Source organism: Trichoderma aggressivum (assembly GCF_033847375.1).
Source record: "Trichoderma aggressivum f. europaeum strain CBS 100526 chromosome Unknown scaffold_015, whole genome shotgun sequence".
Taxonomy (NCBI): Eukaryota; Fungi; Ascomycota; class Sordariomycetes; order Hypocreales; family Hypocreaceae; genus Trichoderma; species Trichoderma aggressivum.
This window is the reverse complement of record NW_026946381.1, coordinates 274,494-290,318: the sequence shown is the minus strand read 5'-3', so window position 1 is coordinate 290,318 and position 15,825 is coordinate 274,494. Positions and strand designations below refer to the sequence as shown.

General features: G+C 54.7%; 3 protein-coding genes across 3 annotated transcripts; all 3 read right to left on the bottom strand.

The window, feature by feature from the left end:
* Triagg1_4703 (uncharacterized protein) lies at nt 1-1,374 on the bottom strand (the record flags this gene model as incomplete). The annotated part of the gene is made up of 1 exon (XM_062899136.1): nt 1-1,374. One exon carries the CDS (start codon nt 1,372-1,374, stop codon nt 1-3), a length of 1,374 nt encoding a protein of 457 aa, XP_062756283.1.
* Nucleotides 1,375-4,304: 2,930 nt separating this feature from the next.
* Triagg1_4702 (uncharacterized protein) lies at nt 4,305-6,049 on the bottom strand (the record flags this gene model as incomplete). The annotated part of the gene is made up of 2 exons (XM_062899135.1): nt 4,305-5,815; nt 5,899-6,049. The coding sequence occupies 2 exons, from the start codon at nt 6,047-6,049 to the stop codon at nt 4,305-4,307; spliced, it is 1,662 nt and encodes a 553-aa protein (XP_062756282.1).
* Nucleotides 6,050-8,896: 2,847 nt separating this feature from the next.
* On the bottom strand, nt 8,897-9,502 carry Triagg1_4701 (uncharacterized protein; the record flags this gene model as incomplete). Its single annotated transcript, XM_062899134.1, has 1 exon — nt 8,897-9,502. The coding sequence occupies one exon, from the start codon at nt 9,500-9,502 to the stop codon at nt 8,897-8,899; it is 606 nt and encodes a 201-aa protein (XP_062756281.1).
* Between the last annotated feature and the right edge of the window lie 6,323 nt (nt 9,503-15,825).

The window sequence follows — 15,825 nt, the reverse complement described above, 5'->3', positions numbered from 1 at the left end:
TCACCGTTTCAGCCCCCGCCAGGGCTCTCCATTTTCTCGATCTTCTCCAAAGGTATATTTGGCGGGAATGGTTGGGACGCTGGGAATCCCTTTGTTTGCGTTGGGAACCACCTTGAGGGCGTCCTGAGTGGGGGTAGAGGTAGCAGCGGGAGACGGTTTTCTTGGTCTGAGGCCTCGAGAGCTCTTGGAACCCGAGCCAATAGCCCGAACACTGTACACGCTCTCGCCGCTCTCTCTGGCCGACGACCCGGAGTCGAAGGAGCCGCGCGGAGATGACGCCACAGATGAGGAGGGCGAGGTTGCGCACAGCAGGTGAGAAGACCTCTTGCTGTGCCTGGAGTCCCGGCTCGACGTGCTGTTGCTGTGATAGTGGTGGATGACCACGGGTGTGTGGCTGGCAGCACTGCCCCCGCTCTTGCGAGCGTTTGCTCGAGTGCTCGTGAGCTTCCGCCGAGATCTGGCGGTGCGGAGAATGGGGATGCCAAAGTCCTTGGAAGCCGTCTTACGAATCTTCTTGCCCCTGGTACGTGCTGACCTCGGCGATCTCGGGGGCTCGTCCTGGTGGATCTGGATATCTGCGTTGCCTTCGTTCGCCGTCCGCTTGGTACCTCTAGAGTCGGCACTGGCAGGGGTCACGGCGGATAGAGACGTCCTATTGCTCCTGGGCGTTATGGGCGTCGAGTTGAGCGGCCATTTGGGCGGTGCCGAGACGGGCGCCTCCAACGGCGGCAGCCGCGGCGGAGGCGTCCTCAGTGTCAACGTCGGAGGAAGCGCCTGGTGGCTAGTAGCAGGCCGTTGCCGCACAAACCCCGGGGGAGGAGGCTGTCGCGTGGATTGAATGGCATGCGTGGTGAAGAAGCCAGCTTCGACCAGCAAGTGGTAGCTCGCCAAGGCCTCTTCTCTAGTGGGCCTGTCGTCGTAAGCTCCAGGAGCTGGTTTCTTTGGAGACGGAGAGTCTGGCTGCTTCTTCTGCTCGGGCGAGGAGGGTTCTTTCTTGAGCTTGAACCGACCCCGAACGCCCTCCCATACCTGGCCCAGCACGCCCTTTTTCGGTGAGGTGGTGGCGGTGCTCGGTGCGACGCTGGGAGCGACACTAGGCGCGACACTCGGCGCGACGCTGGGCGCAATGCTCGGAGCCTGGCGCGACATGAACAGTTGAAGTTGGCGGGTGGTGTCCTGGGACCGGCGAGAGCTTCGCAGATTGTACTGGTGCTGCTCTAGCTCTGCTTCCAGCGGTCTTTCCAGAGCCTCTAGCTCTTCGGGCCCGAGAAACTGGCTGGGTGGCACGGCAGATACACGGTCATTCATAGAACCCTCGTGGAAGCGGCTGCGGCTCTGCCGCGGCCTGAGGCCCCTCGTCTTTGGGGGGCCCATTGCAGGCAAGGCGAGGAGGGTATGCTTGAAGACGCGTGCAGGATGTGCGGAGATGAGGGAGAGAAGCCCCCTTGGCTATACAGCTCGTCGACGGCGTGTTTTGGCCACCGTCTGTCTCGCAGCCAAGCGAAGCCGGATGCTCGTGATAAGTCCAAGTATCGTTTAATCAGAAAGCATCCATCCCCCTTTGATCCTTTTTGTTGTCGGGTGTCTCTCGTCTGCCGCTACCACCAGCGCTTGTCGAGGTCCAGACAATGGCCGATGAACAAACAGGCAAAACACGGACCAGCGCCTGCGAGCCGGAATGCTGCTGCTGTTTTGTAGTCGTTGGCTTTTTTCCCTCTTGTTGTCTCTTTTTCTTATCTCGGGCCTCGGGGGAAATTGGGATCAGATGGCTCTCGGCAATCTTTTAGAGTTTAATGAGGGATCGAAGCTGGGTCCACGGAGAGGAGAGATTTTAGCCTCGAGATTCGGGTATAGCATCCTTTCCCCCCCAATTGAACAGTGGGTGATGATGTTGATTGGGGGAAAAGGGAACAAATGCACTTACGTCCAATCTGAGGCCGGCAAACGTATATCCTCTGTTCTTATTTGGCCGCAAAAGAAACCAAGAAAGAGTGCAGAGCTCGGAACGGGCCCGTTCAGCTGCACCTCGCAGACAACGCACGTAAGATTGAAGCAGCTCCGCCTGGGGGCCAGCAAAAACTGCGCCCGACTGTTTTGTTTTATGTGTGGCACTGAGGTGGCCCATCCTCGCCGCCTCCCCGGCCACACGTGACGGTCGCCCTGGCAACGGCCCGGGAAGAACCCCTGCTAGGGCCTGCTAGAGCCTGCTGGAGGCTGGTAGAGGCCCTGCTAGAGCCCCGGAGAGGCCCTGGACTCTAGTGGACGAGTGCTCGTAGAGGGGCCCTGTAAGAAGTGGAAGTGCCCCCCGAGTGGCAGGGATCCGTTGATTGTTCGCAGTCCGTACTCGTATGTACTGGTGGCAGGACGGGCTGTACAGCTGCAGCGGTCGCTTGCAGTGCCGCCGAGTGGCTGTCACAATCGTTCCACAATTACGGTGTCGTCGAGACCACGAGGGGGACCGGCAATTCCTTTTTTTGCTTTTGCTTTTTGCTTTTTGCCTGCTCTTTTGCCTTTTGTCTTTTGCCTTTACTCTACGGGGTACTCTACGGTACATGCAACTGAGATGGAGGGTTGGGTTGAGGTTGGAGGCTGGAGACGGCATCAAGTGACAACACAACAAACAGCCAGGTCACACACACAACACAACACACAACACACAACACACAACACACAACACACAACACAGCACAGTTCGGCGTCTCACCTCTCAAACCCGTAGATTAAATAGCGCCGAACAAACACATCAACACGTTAGGGATTGACAGACAACCTTTTTTTTTTTTTTTTTTTTTTTTTTTGCGCGCGCACGGGGGAAAAACAACACAGAGGGGAAAAAGAAAGGAAAGGAAACCGCTCACTTTTGTACGAGCATGTCCCGTCCCCTCCTCGCTCTCATTAGGAATCTCGCTCCGGCCCTTGGCGCCCGGACAATGCCTGCAGCGCGAACGGAGCTTTAATCACATCAAATGTGCATAGCCGCCCTCGGGCAGGGTCCAGGCCGGCTGCCACGGTACGAGCAGAGCACGCCGTCCTGAAGCAGAAACAGAACTTTGATTAATCCCATAGGTGGTCTAGGTACTTTCTTGTGGTAATTGCCGCTCATCTTCTCTCCCCCATGCATATCCTGTAGAGTTCGCGAGTTTCAGATAGACACACAGACAGACAGACGAACAGCTACACAGACGGATCTCATTCCATTCTACGGCATCAACACACCAAGTTCAGACAAGCACCTTTTCCTCCAATCTTCTCATCCATCCATAACCATCTACGTCTCGCAGTCATAAAGCCTAGTCGCTTGCTCAGTTACCAACCTCTTATTGTTCATCACAATTATACCATAAGAATCCAAAAGCTGGGGCGTAGTCTTCCTCTAAATTAACTGTTGCAGCTTGACCAGCCCTCTCATTTGAATTATCAGTACAATCTCCATATTATTAAAAAAAAACAAAAAAACAGCGAGATATAGCAATGCTACTCATCTATCCAGAAAGATAGATGGACACTCTCTAGACCTCAACTCCCTTCTCTTCATTCACATTATACCCAACCAACCACTTACATTCACCTCACAAAACTAAATCATACATCACTCCCAACAACCCTGTTGACTCACTTTCCAAGCAAGTAAACAACACTACAGCAGCGACATCAACATTTCCCATCACAGAAAGAAAAACCACTAGTAGTGCCAATAAATTGTATCATTTAAATATGTAAGAAAAACAAACAAACAGCAAAAAGACATCAAATGTAGCCGTCCAAAGCAAATGGCCTCAAAAGGAAAGAATATGATGCCGCCCAGCTTTGACACATGACATGGATATATAAGAGTCCAGAGCAGACAAAAGACAAGCGCAGGCGGGGAAATCCATCTCCCAGGGTCCCTCTTCTCCCTCCCTTCAACAATCTATATATAGGGACAGCCTGTCGGATGGAAAGAATCAAGAGTCCAAACACAAAAGGGACAGAAAAATAATAACAAAGAATAACACACTCGCGCGTATAATTCGATGTGTTCCGTTGAGCCATCTCACTTTGACAAATAAATAAATCAATAGGAAATCCCAGATAGCCTCAAGCTGTGTCGTGCCCTCCCAACTCCGTAAAATCACAAGCTCCATTCGTATTGCCCTCTTCCAAGAGGAGAAAAAAAAAGATAACAAGAGAGGTATTTAATAATGGTAACAAGTCCCAAAACGCCCATGAGAAATCTATCACACATCAAAATGCAGATAATATACTCCAACAGTTTTGAGTTGCCCAATAACTTGGGAGCTGAAATCGCACCGCGCCCCAGAGGCTTATACTTGGTATTGGTTGAAAGTGACGACACCGATTTGGCCATCTGCTCGAGAGTAGAGGCCCTGGTCCGGCTCGGGGGTGAGCCCGCGGTATCCGTGGCCAAAGTGCGCATCGAGCTGGCGCTGGCCGTTGTGCAGCGCCTTGGAGCTTTGAGAAAAGACGTGGTCGTGTTTTCTCTTGCCGCCCGTTGGCAGCATCGGTGGAGGAGGAAGGGGCTCAGTTTGGGCCTCAATGGGTGGCAGGGGAGACACCAGGGAAGCAATCTTGAGAGGGGCCAAAGATGACTGGCTTGACATCTGTCGCCTGGGCGGAGGAGGCAGAGTAGAGTAAGGAGCCGAGTGGTGAGAAGCAGAGTATGGCGCTGCTGATGGAGGAGGAGGGGGCGCAGAGTAGGGCGTCACGGGCGCAGGTGACGGGTAGGAAACAAACGATGGTCGTCTCTCGGTTGATGGATATGCGGAAGGCGACTGAGGGTAGGGATCAGAAGGCCGACTGTCATAACCAGAGTGCCTTGTTGGCGGTGCCGGGGACGGGCTGGGCATTGAGTGTCGGGGAGGATAGTTGTACGATTGCGAGTCCGGCTTGGCATACGGAGATGGCGCAGACGACGTTGGGTACGGCCCGGTAGGCGTCACAGGGGGTATCGGTGCGCCCTGCGGGTGGGCATATGATCGAGGGGGAGCGGGCGCGCCATATGGCGGCATGTGTTGGTCGCCGAATACGAGGTGTCCAGGCCGAGCAGCGGGGGGAGGTGCATCGTAGGCCGGGGGAGGAGGCGGAGGCAGTGAAGGAGCATGGTAGCTCTCGGCAGCAGACGGTCTGCGTTGTGAATCCTGCGGCATGTACGGCGCGCGGTGCTCACTCGCGTTACTGGCAGACCTGGCCCGCATGGGATCCTCGGCGGGAGCTGGCGTCACGGTCCGGCGACGAGCATACTCCTCCTCGCGTCGGTCGTAGCCGCTGCTGCCCTTGCCGTCACGCTTCCTCATACGAACGTCACGGCGGATGCGAACTCGGCATCCCTGGTCAGCAACCGTCTTGCTGAGGGAAGTGCTCTCCATGAGTCCGGGGAACTTCTTGGCACTGAAGACGTTGAAGGGTTGCGTCTTGATCTCCATTCTCCAGTCCACTCCGGCGGGGAGGTCCGAGTCGACGGGCTCCATGTCGAAATCCTTGGACTCCTTGGTCGTCTCGTACAAGCTGAAGGAAAGACGGAAGTAGCCTTCGTGGCGGACAGACAGGTCGGGGAAGATGAAGTATCCGGCCTCGGTTGGTCGGTCGAGGTAAGCCATGCCAGATGCCGGGACACCAGTCAGGATGGGAGGGTTGTTGGTGGCTCCATTCTGGACACGGCCGTGAGCCATGGGGCGAGCCTGCTCCAGACTGGCATAGAGGAAGAAATTGGCGTTGTAGTCGAAGGTGATGTCCTTGCCCTCCTCGACGGAGGGACCCTCAATGATGCGAAGCTCAACAACAGGCGGCGGGTCAACAGGTCGTCGGTCGCTGTTAGCTGCGAGGGAGTAAGTACACGGGGTATTCGCAAAGGGTAGACGGCGATGCGTCATTGCCACGTCTGTCATATTGAAAACGCACCTTTCATGCCCGAGCCACATGCGCGAGCACGCTCCGGCTGCTGCAGAACGGTCAACTGGTACCAGAGGTGTCGGTTCTCTCTTGTGACGCGGTGGATGCGCTGGACCATGTCCCGCGAGGCGGAAGAGGCCACGGAGGTGGGCGTCGCCATGATGCCGCGTGGAATAGGCGTGGTCGAGTTCGATTGGAGACGAGGAAACAAGTATAAAGGCTGCCTTGCTCAGTCAGTGCTACAATTCCCATCTGGTAGCAGCGTGGAAAGCGGAAAGGAGAGGAAGGGTTGGCTGCCATGAAGCAGCGAGAGGCCAAGGTGTAGAAGAACAAGACCACCGACAACCATCCAGTAGAAAATCACACATCACTCACCTTGTTTAACTAGCAAAAGCCCAAAGTTCAAGACACTCTCCGGCCGCCAAAGTGTTAGGGGCGGGAAGAGCCCACTGTTCAAGTCAAGCCAGGAGACGGTAGCAAGAGCTGTACTCGTACGCGGGGAGTCGAAGGTGGTGTGATCATGTATAGCAGCGGCGACGGGAGGATATCGCGAGCTCTACAGTATCGTCGTGTCTCGGGGGTATTGTATGATGGAAACCGAAACCGAAACCGAAACCGAAATCGAAGTCGAGTCGAGAAACGGGTTTTGCAAAAGAAGAGAAAAAGGAAGAGGCCAACGGGGGAAAGGAAAAGGAAAGATCTGGGTGGATGTGCGACCGTGGAGGAGTAAGAGTAAGAAGAGAGAGAAAAGACACTGGCCCTGCCCCGGTCCACCTTTTCCTGGTGTGTGAGTGTGAGTGTGAGGAAGGGCCCCGGGAATCTGGGACTAAGGGGAGCGGGTCGCAGCTGAGGGAGCCTGGCACGTCCAGGATTCGCCAGGTCGAATAAGGTAAGCCTTGGCCGAAGCGCGAAGGGGGGCTTGCTTGACGCTTTTCTCTCTCTCTCTCTCTTCTCTTCCTTTTTCCTTTTTCTTCTCTTAGGAGCATGGGAGGGGGGGGGGGGGGGGTTCTTCAGGGAGGGGGTGCGGATTGGAGTTGAGGGCTAGGACGAGATGGCGGTTGGCTTCCAACGGGGAGGATCAGGATCTTCCCCCAGCTTCCCAAGGGCGGCCTTTGACATTGTATAAAGTGGAGAGGTTCACGTTCACGTTCATGTTCATGTTCATGTCGAGGATAGGAGGTACTCCGTTTTGTCCGTAATACTTGCAGTGCTACCACGAGTCTACCTTGCTGATATTGATGGAGAGTACTCGTATTGATCAAATCTGTCCCAGTTGTGCAAGACCTGCAGGTACCTGATGGCAGCGCGCGGAGATGCTAGTCCTGCTGGTACGGATACGGACCGCTCCTGGGATCTACTAACCCACAGGTATAGTACAGTGTGTGTTATGCTGCCCGCGATTAATGAATGGACGGGATAGAACCCGACAAGTTTGAGTGAGCTAACGACCCCTGCCCTGTTACTGCACTAGTACGAGTACTCGCACTTGGTAGCGATTGTGAGACTCGCCGCTCTGGGGCACGGTACGAGTACGGCGTGGCACTGTATGGCGCTGCACGTCTGGCCAAGTACCTACTAAGGTACTGTGCCTGTGTGTGCGGGTGCCTGTACATGTGACGCAGTACCAGCCCAGTACGAGTACAAGCACATGGGAGCACATGGGCATTTGCAAGCAAGAAAACGTCCCGGCAGGCTGCAATGATGAGAGGCTGCAGCCCAGGCGACGCATCAATTGGACGCGATACGGGGGGTTTCTGGGTGGCGGTTGGCCCTTTTCTCCACGCCCGGCTCTTCCCCAGCGGGATCCAGACGGTCGGTCGCAGCTGTTTGCTCCAGCGGTTGGCTTTTGACAGCGCTGATGCTGATGCTTGTGCTTGTGCTTGTACTCGTGTGCTTGTGTTTGTGTGATTAGGCCTCTTTTCTTCTTCTTTCTTTTTCGGCTTTGCACGGCTCGACTATTTTTTGGCTTTTGGCTTTTTGCTTGTCCCTCCGCGCTGGTACCGAGAACCCCATGGTCGGGTCAGGGTTTGAAATGGAAACGTAAAAGGCGGGCTGCGGTGCGGGCAAAAAGCCCAGCCCAGGCGGGCGGCGCCTACGAGTAACAATACAGGTTTCCGTCTTGTGCCAAAAGCAAAGCATTCCGGTGCAAAACAGAGTCAGGCCATGGCTGAGCTAGCTGATGGCATGAGCCAGGATGTGTTTTTTGTATGTACATACTCGTAAGCCCAGCAGCAGCCATTTTTTGGCTTTTGCGAAGCGCCTCCCTCCGCCCCCCCGGAGACAAAAAAAAAAAAAAAAAAAAGCGGCTCGAGCAGCTGGACAGTTACTGGACAAAAAAGGCACCGGCCGTCACACTTTGGTGGTGGATGGCGCGCACACTGATAGCGAAAAAGCGCAGATACTGTGCCCGTACCTACATGCAAGTGCCTGGCGACCCTGCCGCTCTCGCCGCACCGTGGGCAACAGGTTGACTGACTGATTTCTCGTGCTGTGCTGTGCTGTGCTGTGATGTGCTGTGCTGTGCTGTGTAAAGGTGGACGTCAGTTATCGCGGTTAGTCGGAGGAGGCTAGCGATGGGAAAATGTAACCAGACCTCCAACAGCCCCCGCCGTTCCGGAGTAGGTACCTGCGCTCTAGCACAAATTGACCCAGGGTGTGCGAGAGAGGCAGGTACTGTACAGTAACTCGACAAGCCCATCTCAGATGGTCCAAGCCTATGGTAGGGCAAGCACACAGCTTCAAGTCGAAACGAATTTGCTCCGGGTACTTTTTCCCTCGATGGCCTTCTTTGACAACTTTGTCACAGGTGGCGCAGACTGGCTTTGCTCTAGCTGAAATCCATCCTGCCCAGCTGAAAGCTGTCCCTTGCCTGTTCAAACTTGGTCTCCCTCGGGTCCGAAGGCCCAGCAAAAGCGCTATTGCTGCAAGTCAGGCCGGGTAGATACTTGGCATTGGGCAATCTACCAAGGTATTGCTTTGCTGGAATAATTGCCTGCTAACCCAGTAGTCAGGTAGCCCAAAACCCGTCTGGCCTCTCTCCCGTCTCGGCTCTGAGGTCTTGTCCTGTCGCTGTGCTGTCCAACTTGCGAGTGCTCGTACCCTCCGGCACTGTACCGCACTGTGCATGTTCCTCGCGCCGATCGGGGGGACCAGACCAGAGGTACCTCCATCGGCCAGCGCCGTCGAGGGCAGCTGGTGCGTACCTCGCGTCCCTTGGCGACGAGAACCTGGGCCACGGAGCCGGGGTGTGCGCCACACGTCCCAAAGAAGCGCAAGCTCTCCACATAGTCTTTTCTATATTGCCAGTGGGGTCAGCGTCGCCAAGGCACGGGCGTCTTGGGTCTTGGGTCTTGGGTCTCAACTGTCCTTGGGAGAGGGGGGGGGGGGTGTGCGAGTGCTGCATCGCATCGCTGTGCTGCCATTTGGCCACGGCCTGCGGGCCAAATCTATCGGTGATACCAGGAGCGGCCCAACAGCCCGTGCTGCTGTTCCCTGCCGCTAGGATGATTTCGCTAGGGCTCGACTCTGCCAGACGGTACGGGCTGGGACTGGCTGGACGCCGGACCATGGAGGGAGGCCCGCGGGCTGTGAGTGGCCGGGCTGGGGCTGGCATGCAGGCGGATGGTGAGCCATGCGGTGCCGGTGTTGGATGGATTCAATTCGAAAAGCCTTGGGAGCTTGGGTTGAGGGTGGTGTCGATGCAACGGCGACTCGGTTTGTCCCAGCAAGCAAGTCATCTGGCAACCAGAGCTCGTTTGATGCCTACGAGCACATCAGGTACTTGGCAGAGCACAAAAGCCTCCATTGCACAAGCACAAGCACAAGCACAAGCATTGGACTGGCCCAGCTTGCATCCGCATCGGATAACCTGCCATGCCTCGCCATGCCTCTTCTCTCGTCCCCCGTCCCCCCCAAGCGCCTCGTGGAGAGAGAGAACAAGCCCCCCCCCCGGCAGCTGCACCCAATCCCAGCATCCCGTTACCTGCGTCTCAGGTCCAGACGCTGCACGCTCACAAAAAAAAACAAAGTGCTCTGCCCACTCTCGTCGACATACTATACATATGATAACAACGACTCGGTGTTTTTTTTTTTTGCTGCGGCAAGACAATGAGCCCCGACATGACCATCATCCATCAACCTCAGTCTCTATACTGCACTCTACGGTGTACTGCACAGTATCCATCAAGGTCAGCTCCGACTGTAATAGGACGTTCTAGCAACCCGCCAGATCTTCCGTCTGATGCTAAAAAAGCAACCAGCAACCAGCAACCACTCGGCCGACGCCGGCCCGTCATGGGTCTTCCTTGCTTGCCCTCCCTGGCTCCAGTCCAAAAGTCGAAGCAAATCTCCATCCATCGTCAGCCTGCCCCCCCGTCCTGTCCTTTTCTTCCCTCTTTTTTTTTTTGTTTTGACACATGGGTTTCCCGTCCCCTCTCCACTGGCCCAAGAAAAGAGCTTGTTCGTTTTTGGGCTTGTCATCCTTCAACCGCCATCATTGATTTGTCCATTCGTATCTTTTGCTACCCGCTGCTGGGACCAGGGCCTCTCTTCTCTCTGTCTCTCTCCCGGTATCGTACAGGCACTTGTGAGATCGCACAGAAGCCGCCATTAGTTTCGTTTGGTCGCGGTGCGCTATTCCCAAGTGTGTGTGTGCGCCTCATCTTTGCTCATACTCGTACTGGTTTTCTTTTTATTCTTCCACCCCCGCCACGCTGATTGTCTCTCATTGTCGTTTCTCCTCCCCCCCCCCCCCTCCCCAATTTCGTTGCAACTGGACGAGTACACGCAGCGCAAGTACCCCGTCGAGCAGAGTCGCACAAGCACAAGCGTGCAAAGGGCAGGCCATTGGACCTGTGGATCTTGTACTCGGGGGGGGGGGGGTCCCATACTTTGTACGAGAAGCACTGCCGTGTCGGATCATGCAACCTGACATGTCATATGCAGAGCCGTTTACGGCACATCCACCCTGCAGCCGTTGCACGACCGCTTTCGACTGCGTGCAGCTTCGAGCTCGGTACCTCGCCGAGTGATGGCACGGCGCTGGGCGGCTGGGTAGCATGTACGAGTACCTACTGAACCTTGCCGTTCTCCTTTGTTTTTGTGTGACGCTGTTGAGCACGATTTCCTTGTGCCCTGCCCTGTCCAGCATGGTGGTGGTGGTGATGGTGATGACTGGTGACACGACCGCTGGCTGTTTCCGTTCTCAGTCAATCAATCAATCAATCAATCAATCAAGCCATGCCGTGCTCGGCACTATTTCGATCAATATCCATCAAATCCAAGAGCCGGGCCTTGTCCACATGGTTTCCTTGCTGTGCCTGTTCCCTCCTCCCCATGGCGGGCATTAGCTCTGCCCAGGAAGCCCACAAGCGGCGGCAACTTGTGCAGCGCCATGACCTATTTTCATCGCCACCGGCAAAATCACGTTTCTGCCATGCGACCCTCCCACAGCGGGCGAACACCATCATCGCACACTTGCGAGTATGTGAAGCCTCGATCATGCACATGCACGAGTATTTATATATACTCGTATGTATTGTATACTACCATGTACAGCAGTGTAGGTATCTGTATATAAATCAGACGTATCATGCCTACTTGCTCTTGTGCGAGGCGTGCGTCTTTGTCAAAGGGGGCGTCTGGGTCCCGTCCCGACTGCGCCCAACCCAACCCAAAAGATAGATACTGTAGGCGCTTGGTGAAGAGAAATGCAAGATGCCGTACTGTACGTGCGAGTACGAACGCCAGACACCATCACCGCTTAACCCCCATGCTGTACTCGTACACACTCGCTGTTCAATATTCCCGCTAGCCTGGCAATAAAGCTCACTGATGCAGGACACGGTCGATACAGGGCGAGCTTCAACCATGAACCAGTAAAAGATTGGATCCCCTGTTCCCCAACATTGTCCCCCAGTTTCACCCGGAAAGAGAGACAATGATCAACCCGACCACAAAGCAAGAACAGGCACCGGGATAGACGGGAAGCGGCGAGGTGGGCTCCGAAATCATGTAGGTGGGATTGCAGCAGTCTTTTTCTTTCTGCTTTCAACCCAGATTTGATGGTCCTCCGGGAAGCGAGCCGCTTTTGCTCCCTGGTTTCCCGTGGAGAGGGATAAGAAGTGGTTCTTTTTTCGAATGGATGTTTTCAAGGGAAGCCGGTCAGCATAACATTACCTCGCAGTGATTGGGGCGGGGACCGTTCAAGCATCGGCCCCGTTTCCGGGCCGTTTGAACTCTCAGACATGTGGTTCTATGGGTATGTATGTTTGATACATTGAATGCATGAGCTGCAGATCAGGAAGGAAAAAAGAGAACGGGAGGGAATAAAACAAGGAACAGGCATATGCCTGCTGCTGCATGGCTGTGGGCAAGCACGGTATTTGTCAAGTGAGATGGCGAGTGTCTTGTGAGTTAGGTATTGCTCTGTAGGTAGGCTTCAAAGGCTGTAAAACGAATTGCCTCTGCTTCAAAACAAGTGCAAGTACTTGGAGTCTACTGTAAGAGTTGTATTAAAGAGTTGACGGTGCTATGCTAACCCTGACTCAATCTCTTGGTCCTTCAACACTACCCGTGCTCTATATTTAGTAGAGGCAGTAGAGCATCCGTCTATTCTTCTTCTACATTCAAGCCATAGAGACCACGAGGCTGCCCTCGCACTGCTAGGATGGGTATTTCAAATACCGAGTGCATAACATAACCCTGGGGATAGAATTCCTCGTCAACCTGCCTTTCTGTCTGTAAACCCTTGCCGAGGTTGCTTTCCTTTGAACCGAAACCAGGTAGATGCAAAGAAGACGAGAGAAATTTCTTCCATGGGGCCCGGCCCGACTTGTTTGCTGGGCATTTGACAGATGCCATGCCCATGCCCATGCCCATGCCCATGAGCCCTGCCCTTTCGGCACCGGATGAGCGTCAGCAACCTGATTGAGTGCGTCGGCCGAGATCATCTCGCGCCTCTTGACCAGATCGCATTGCTGCTGCCTTACAGTGACTGCTACTGTACGAGTTTTTTTTTAATCCTGCACCAGCACGGACGAATACAACCACCACCACGCAGCGATAATAAAAGCCCGAGTCTCATACATACCTATCCATACTGTACGAGTAACTCATACAGTATCATATCTTCTCGCCACCCCCCTCCCGTGCCTTTTGGGGAGAGCCCACTGGCATGCAACCCCCCTCCGTCAAGCCTATCAGCGTCGTCCGGCTGCACCAGGCCGTGGCCCGCGAACCCTCCCCTTCCCAGAGAGTCGCTTCTCATCCTGGCCCTGGAACTGCGACTTGGAACTCTTGGGGCGCGTTTCGAGTTCGCTGCGCTACGGGTGCTTCTTTGTTGTGCAGTGCAGTGCAGTAGACGGTCCTTGCGGTGTTGAGTCGGGTTTTGTTGGCCGGAAATCACAAGCCGTGCGGTTCGCGGATCGGCCTGTCCAGCCTGTCTGTGCTGGCGCAAGATTACCAGTGCAGCTCTTGTTGTTTCGTTTTTTGAGACCAGCGCAACAAGGCCGGCAGACGTTGAGACAGACTACGAGTACCTGACTTGTACGAGAATCTGCTCGTGCTGCAACAGCGCCAATAGGAATACAAGGTACCCAAGGTAGCTTTAATAAGTAGGTACTCGTGGTTGTAGTATTGGCCGCAACGTTATCACCGACCTTGAGCCCGTCGACGGAGTAAGTAATGTATTACTGTCCCGTCCAGTCCAGTCCTGTTCCTGTTGGCGGCAGCAAATGCTTCGTATTCACCACCTACTGTACATACGAGTACATGCACGCCCGTCTTGACGAACTTGTTGATTTGCACATCATCAATCTATTTCGCAAACAACAGGCTTGAACGGACCGGAGCGTCTGAGTCAGCTGCGGCCGCCCTTTGCCACCGCCGATTGGCCTGTTCGTAGTTCCAGTCCCCCATCCCCAAAAAAAAACCCGAGGGCAAGGTTTCGGTGTCGATACCAAGGCCACGGTACGGATACTCCCTCCTCCTCTCCATCTCTCCTTTCTCTCTCTCTCTCTCTCAGCTGAGCATTCCAGCCGGCTCGCAACAGCCCGCCAGACGACTCGTGCATCCGCTCGCCACTCGGCTGGGTGCAAAGGCCAAGCGATCCGGTGACCAGTCCGCTGGTAACGCGACCAAACCAACAGCACGTTTTATTTTTTTCGCGTAGCCTCTGGGGCCTCGTTTGTCCCCAAATTCCGTCAGTGCTGCAAAAGGCCCAACTACCTAGTAGATACTCATACCCGCTACCGCTACAAGCTGCTGGCATTGACGAGTGGCACGATGCTTTGCCGCTTCCTCTGAGGCCTGGCCAATCATGGAGCGGGTTGCCCAAAGCTTCTTTTGGTTCGTTTTGGTTGTTGGTCGTTGGAAATGTTTCTGCTCTGCTCTGTAGCCCACTTTGGCTCTGGTGGCCCAAACACTGTGCGAGCCCCATGTCTGAAGCCTACAGTATCAAATCCATGCCCGGTATTCACGCGATCAGCGCCAGCGGCGTCACCGGGTTCAGCAGCATGTATCGTATCGTATGTAGTCGGAACTCGTAGTCCCCTTCAAGGAGCGCGCCAGGTTTTGGCATCTCGTTGAATCTGCCACTGTACTCCAGGTATATCATCGTTCCACGGGCAGCCTCATCAGTCAAACAAACCAAACAAAAAAAAAAAAAAAGTCTGCGCTCCGCACTTGGTCCCAATGCAGCTTCATCGACCCGCAGATGGTCTCTCCATGGGCATTTCTGTCAAAACGTTCAAAAGCGGGCATCTCCCCTGTGACGAAATGGGTTTGCGGAGAAAAAGCGCCTTGTTCCGCCCTTGGATTCAACGAAACTGCCATGATCTCCTCCTCCAAGCAACTAACCTAGAACTTGGTTATAATGCAGATCCATCAACCGCTAGCCGCAACTCTAACCTCAGCTCGGGGGGGTGCCCATATTTTCTCTTGGAAGCATCGAGCCACTTCAGCTCAAGAGGAAACGCCGGAGAGTTGGACCAGACGCTTTTTGCTTTGCCCAAGTTCCAGTTCCAGTTCGCCCATCCACGTGGAAAAGAGAAGCAGAATTGACGGGCAGTGGCATTCTAGCAACCAGGCCGCCCGCCTTATCACCTGTACAAGCATGCATGTCTCAGAAAATGGTGTCGCTCAGGGTTCTTTTTCCCCAAGTTTCCGACCCGTCCACTCCCCCTTCTTCCCTTGTTCATTTCGGGGCGGTCGGTGGCTGGATTGACAAGGCCCTTTGATGGCTTTTCCTATGGTCTGGCCAGAAGAGAGAGAAAAAAAACGCTTCTTCATTTTGTGATCCTTCGGGTCCCCCCTGATGGGCCTGGTAGCTCGAGCGAGAGCCGTTGGGCTAGACCGAAGGCGCCATGTGTCAAACTGCCAAGCCAATTTCCCTCTCCCAAGACAAGAGTTCCTTCAAGAGCACATGGTCGGAAACGTCCATGCCGGGGGAGGGGGGACTTTGTTCTACAGCAGTCGGGCGGGCACACATGGGGGAAATTGTCTCGACGGTTGAACATCAAACCACCAGACGGTTCGTCTATACTTGAAAGTACGTAGCTACAACCCCTACTATCTCGGGGCAGGCCCTTGGTTGGCCAACTACGAGTGCTAGGCTGAGACATTGCATACTCCGTGCTCGTACTTGTACGTCCTTTTCCCAAGCTTCGTGGGTATACGTGTAGTGGCAAGTAAGAACAGCCGGGCTGGCACGGCATCATGCCTATCGCTGCAGAGCACTGGTAGCACAGGCACAAGCACAAGCACAAGCTATTCTGCAGCCGTTATCTATCGGAATCTCGACTCCCCCAGCTTTGCTGCCTCGTACGAGCTCAAGCAAGGCGGATTCTGAGAGAGAAGGGGGGGGGGGGGGGGGGGGGGGGGTTTTTTTAAAAAAAAAAAAAAAAAAAAAAAAAAATAAAAAATAAAAAAAAAAAAAAA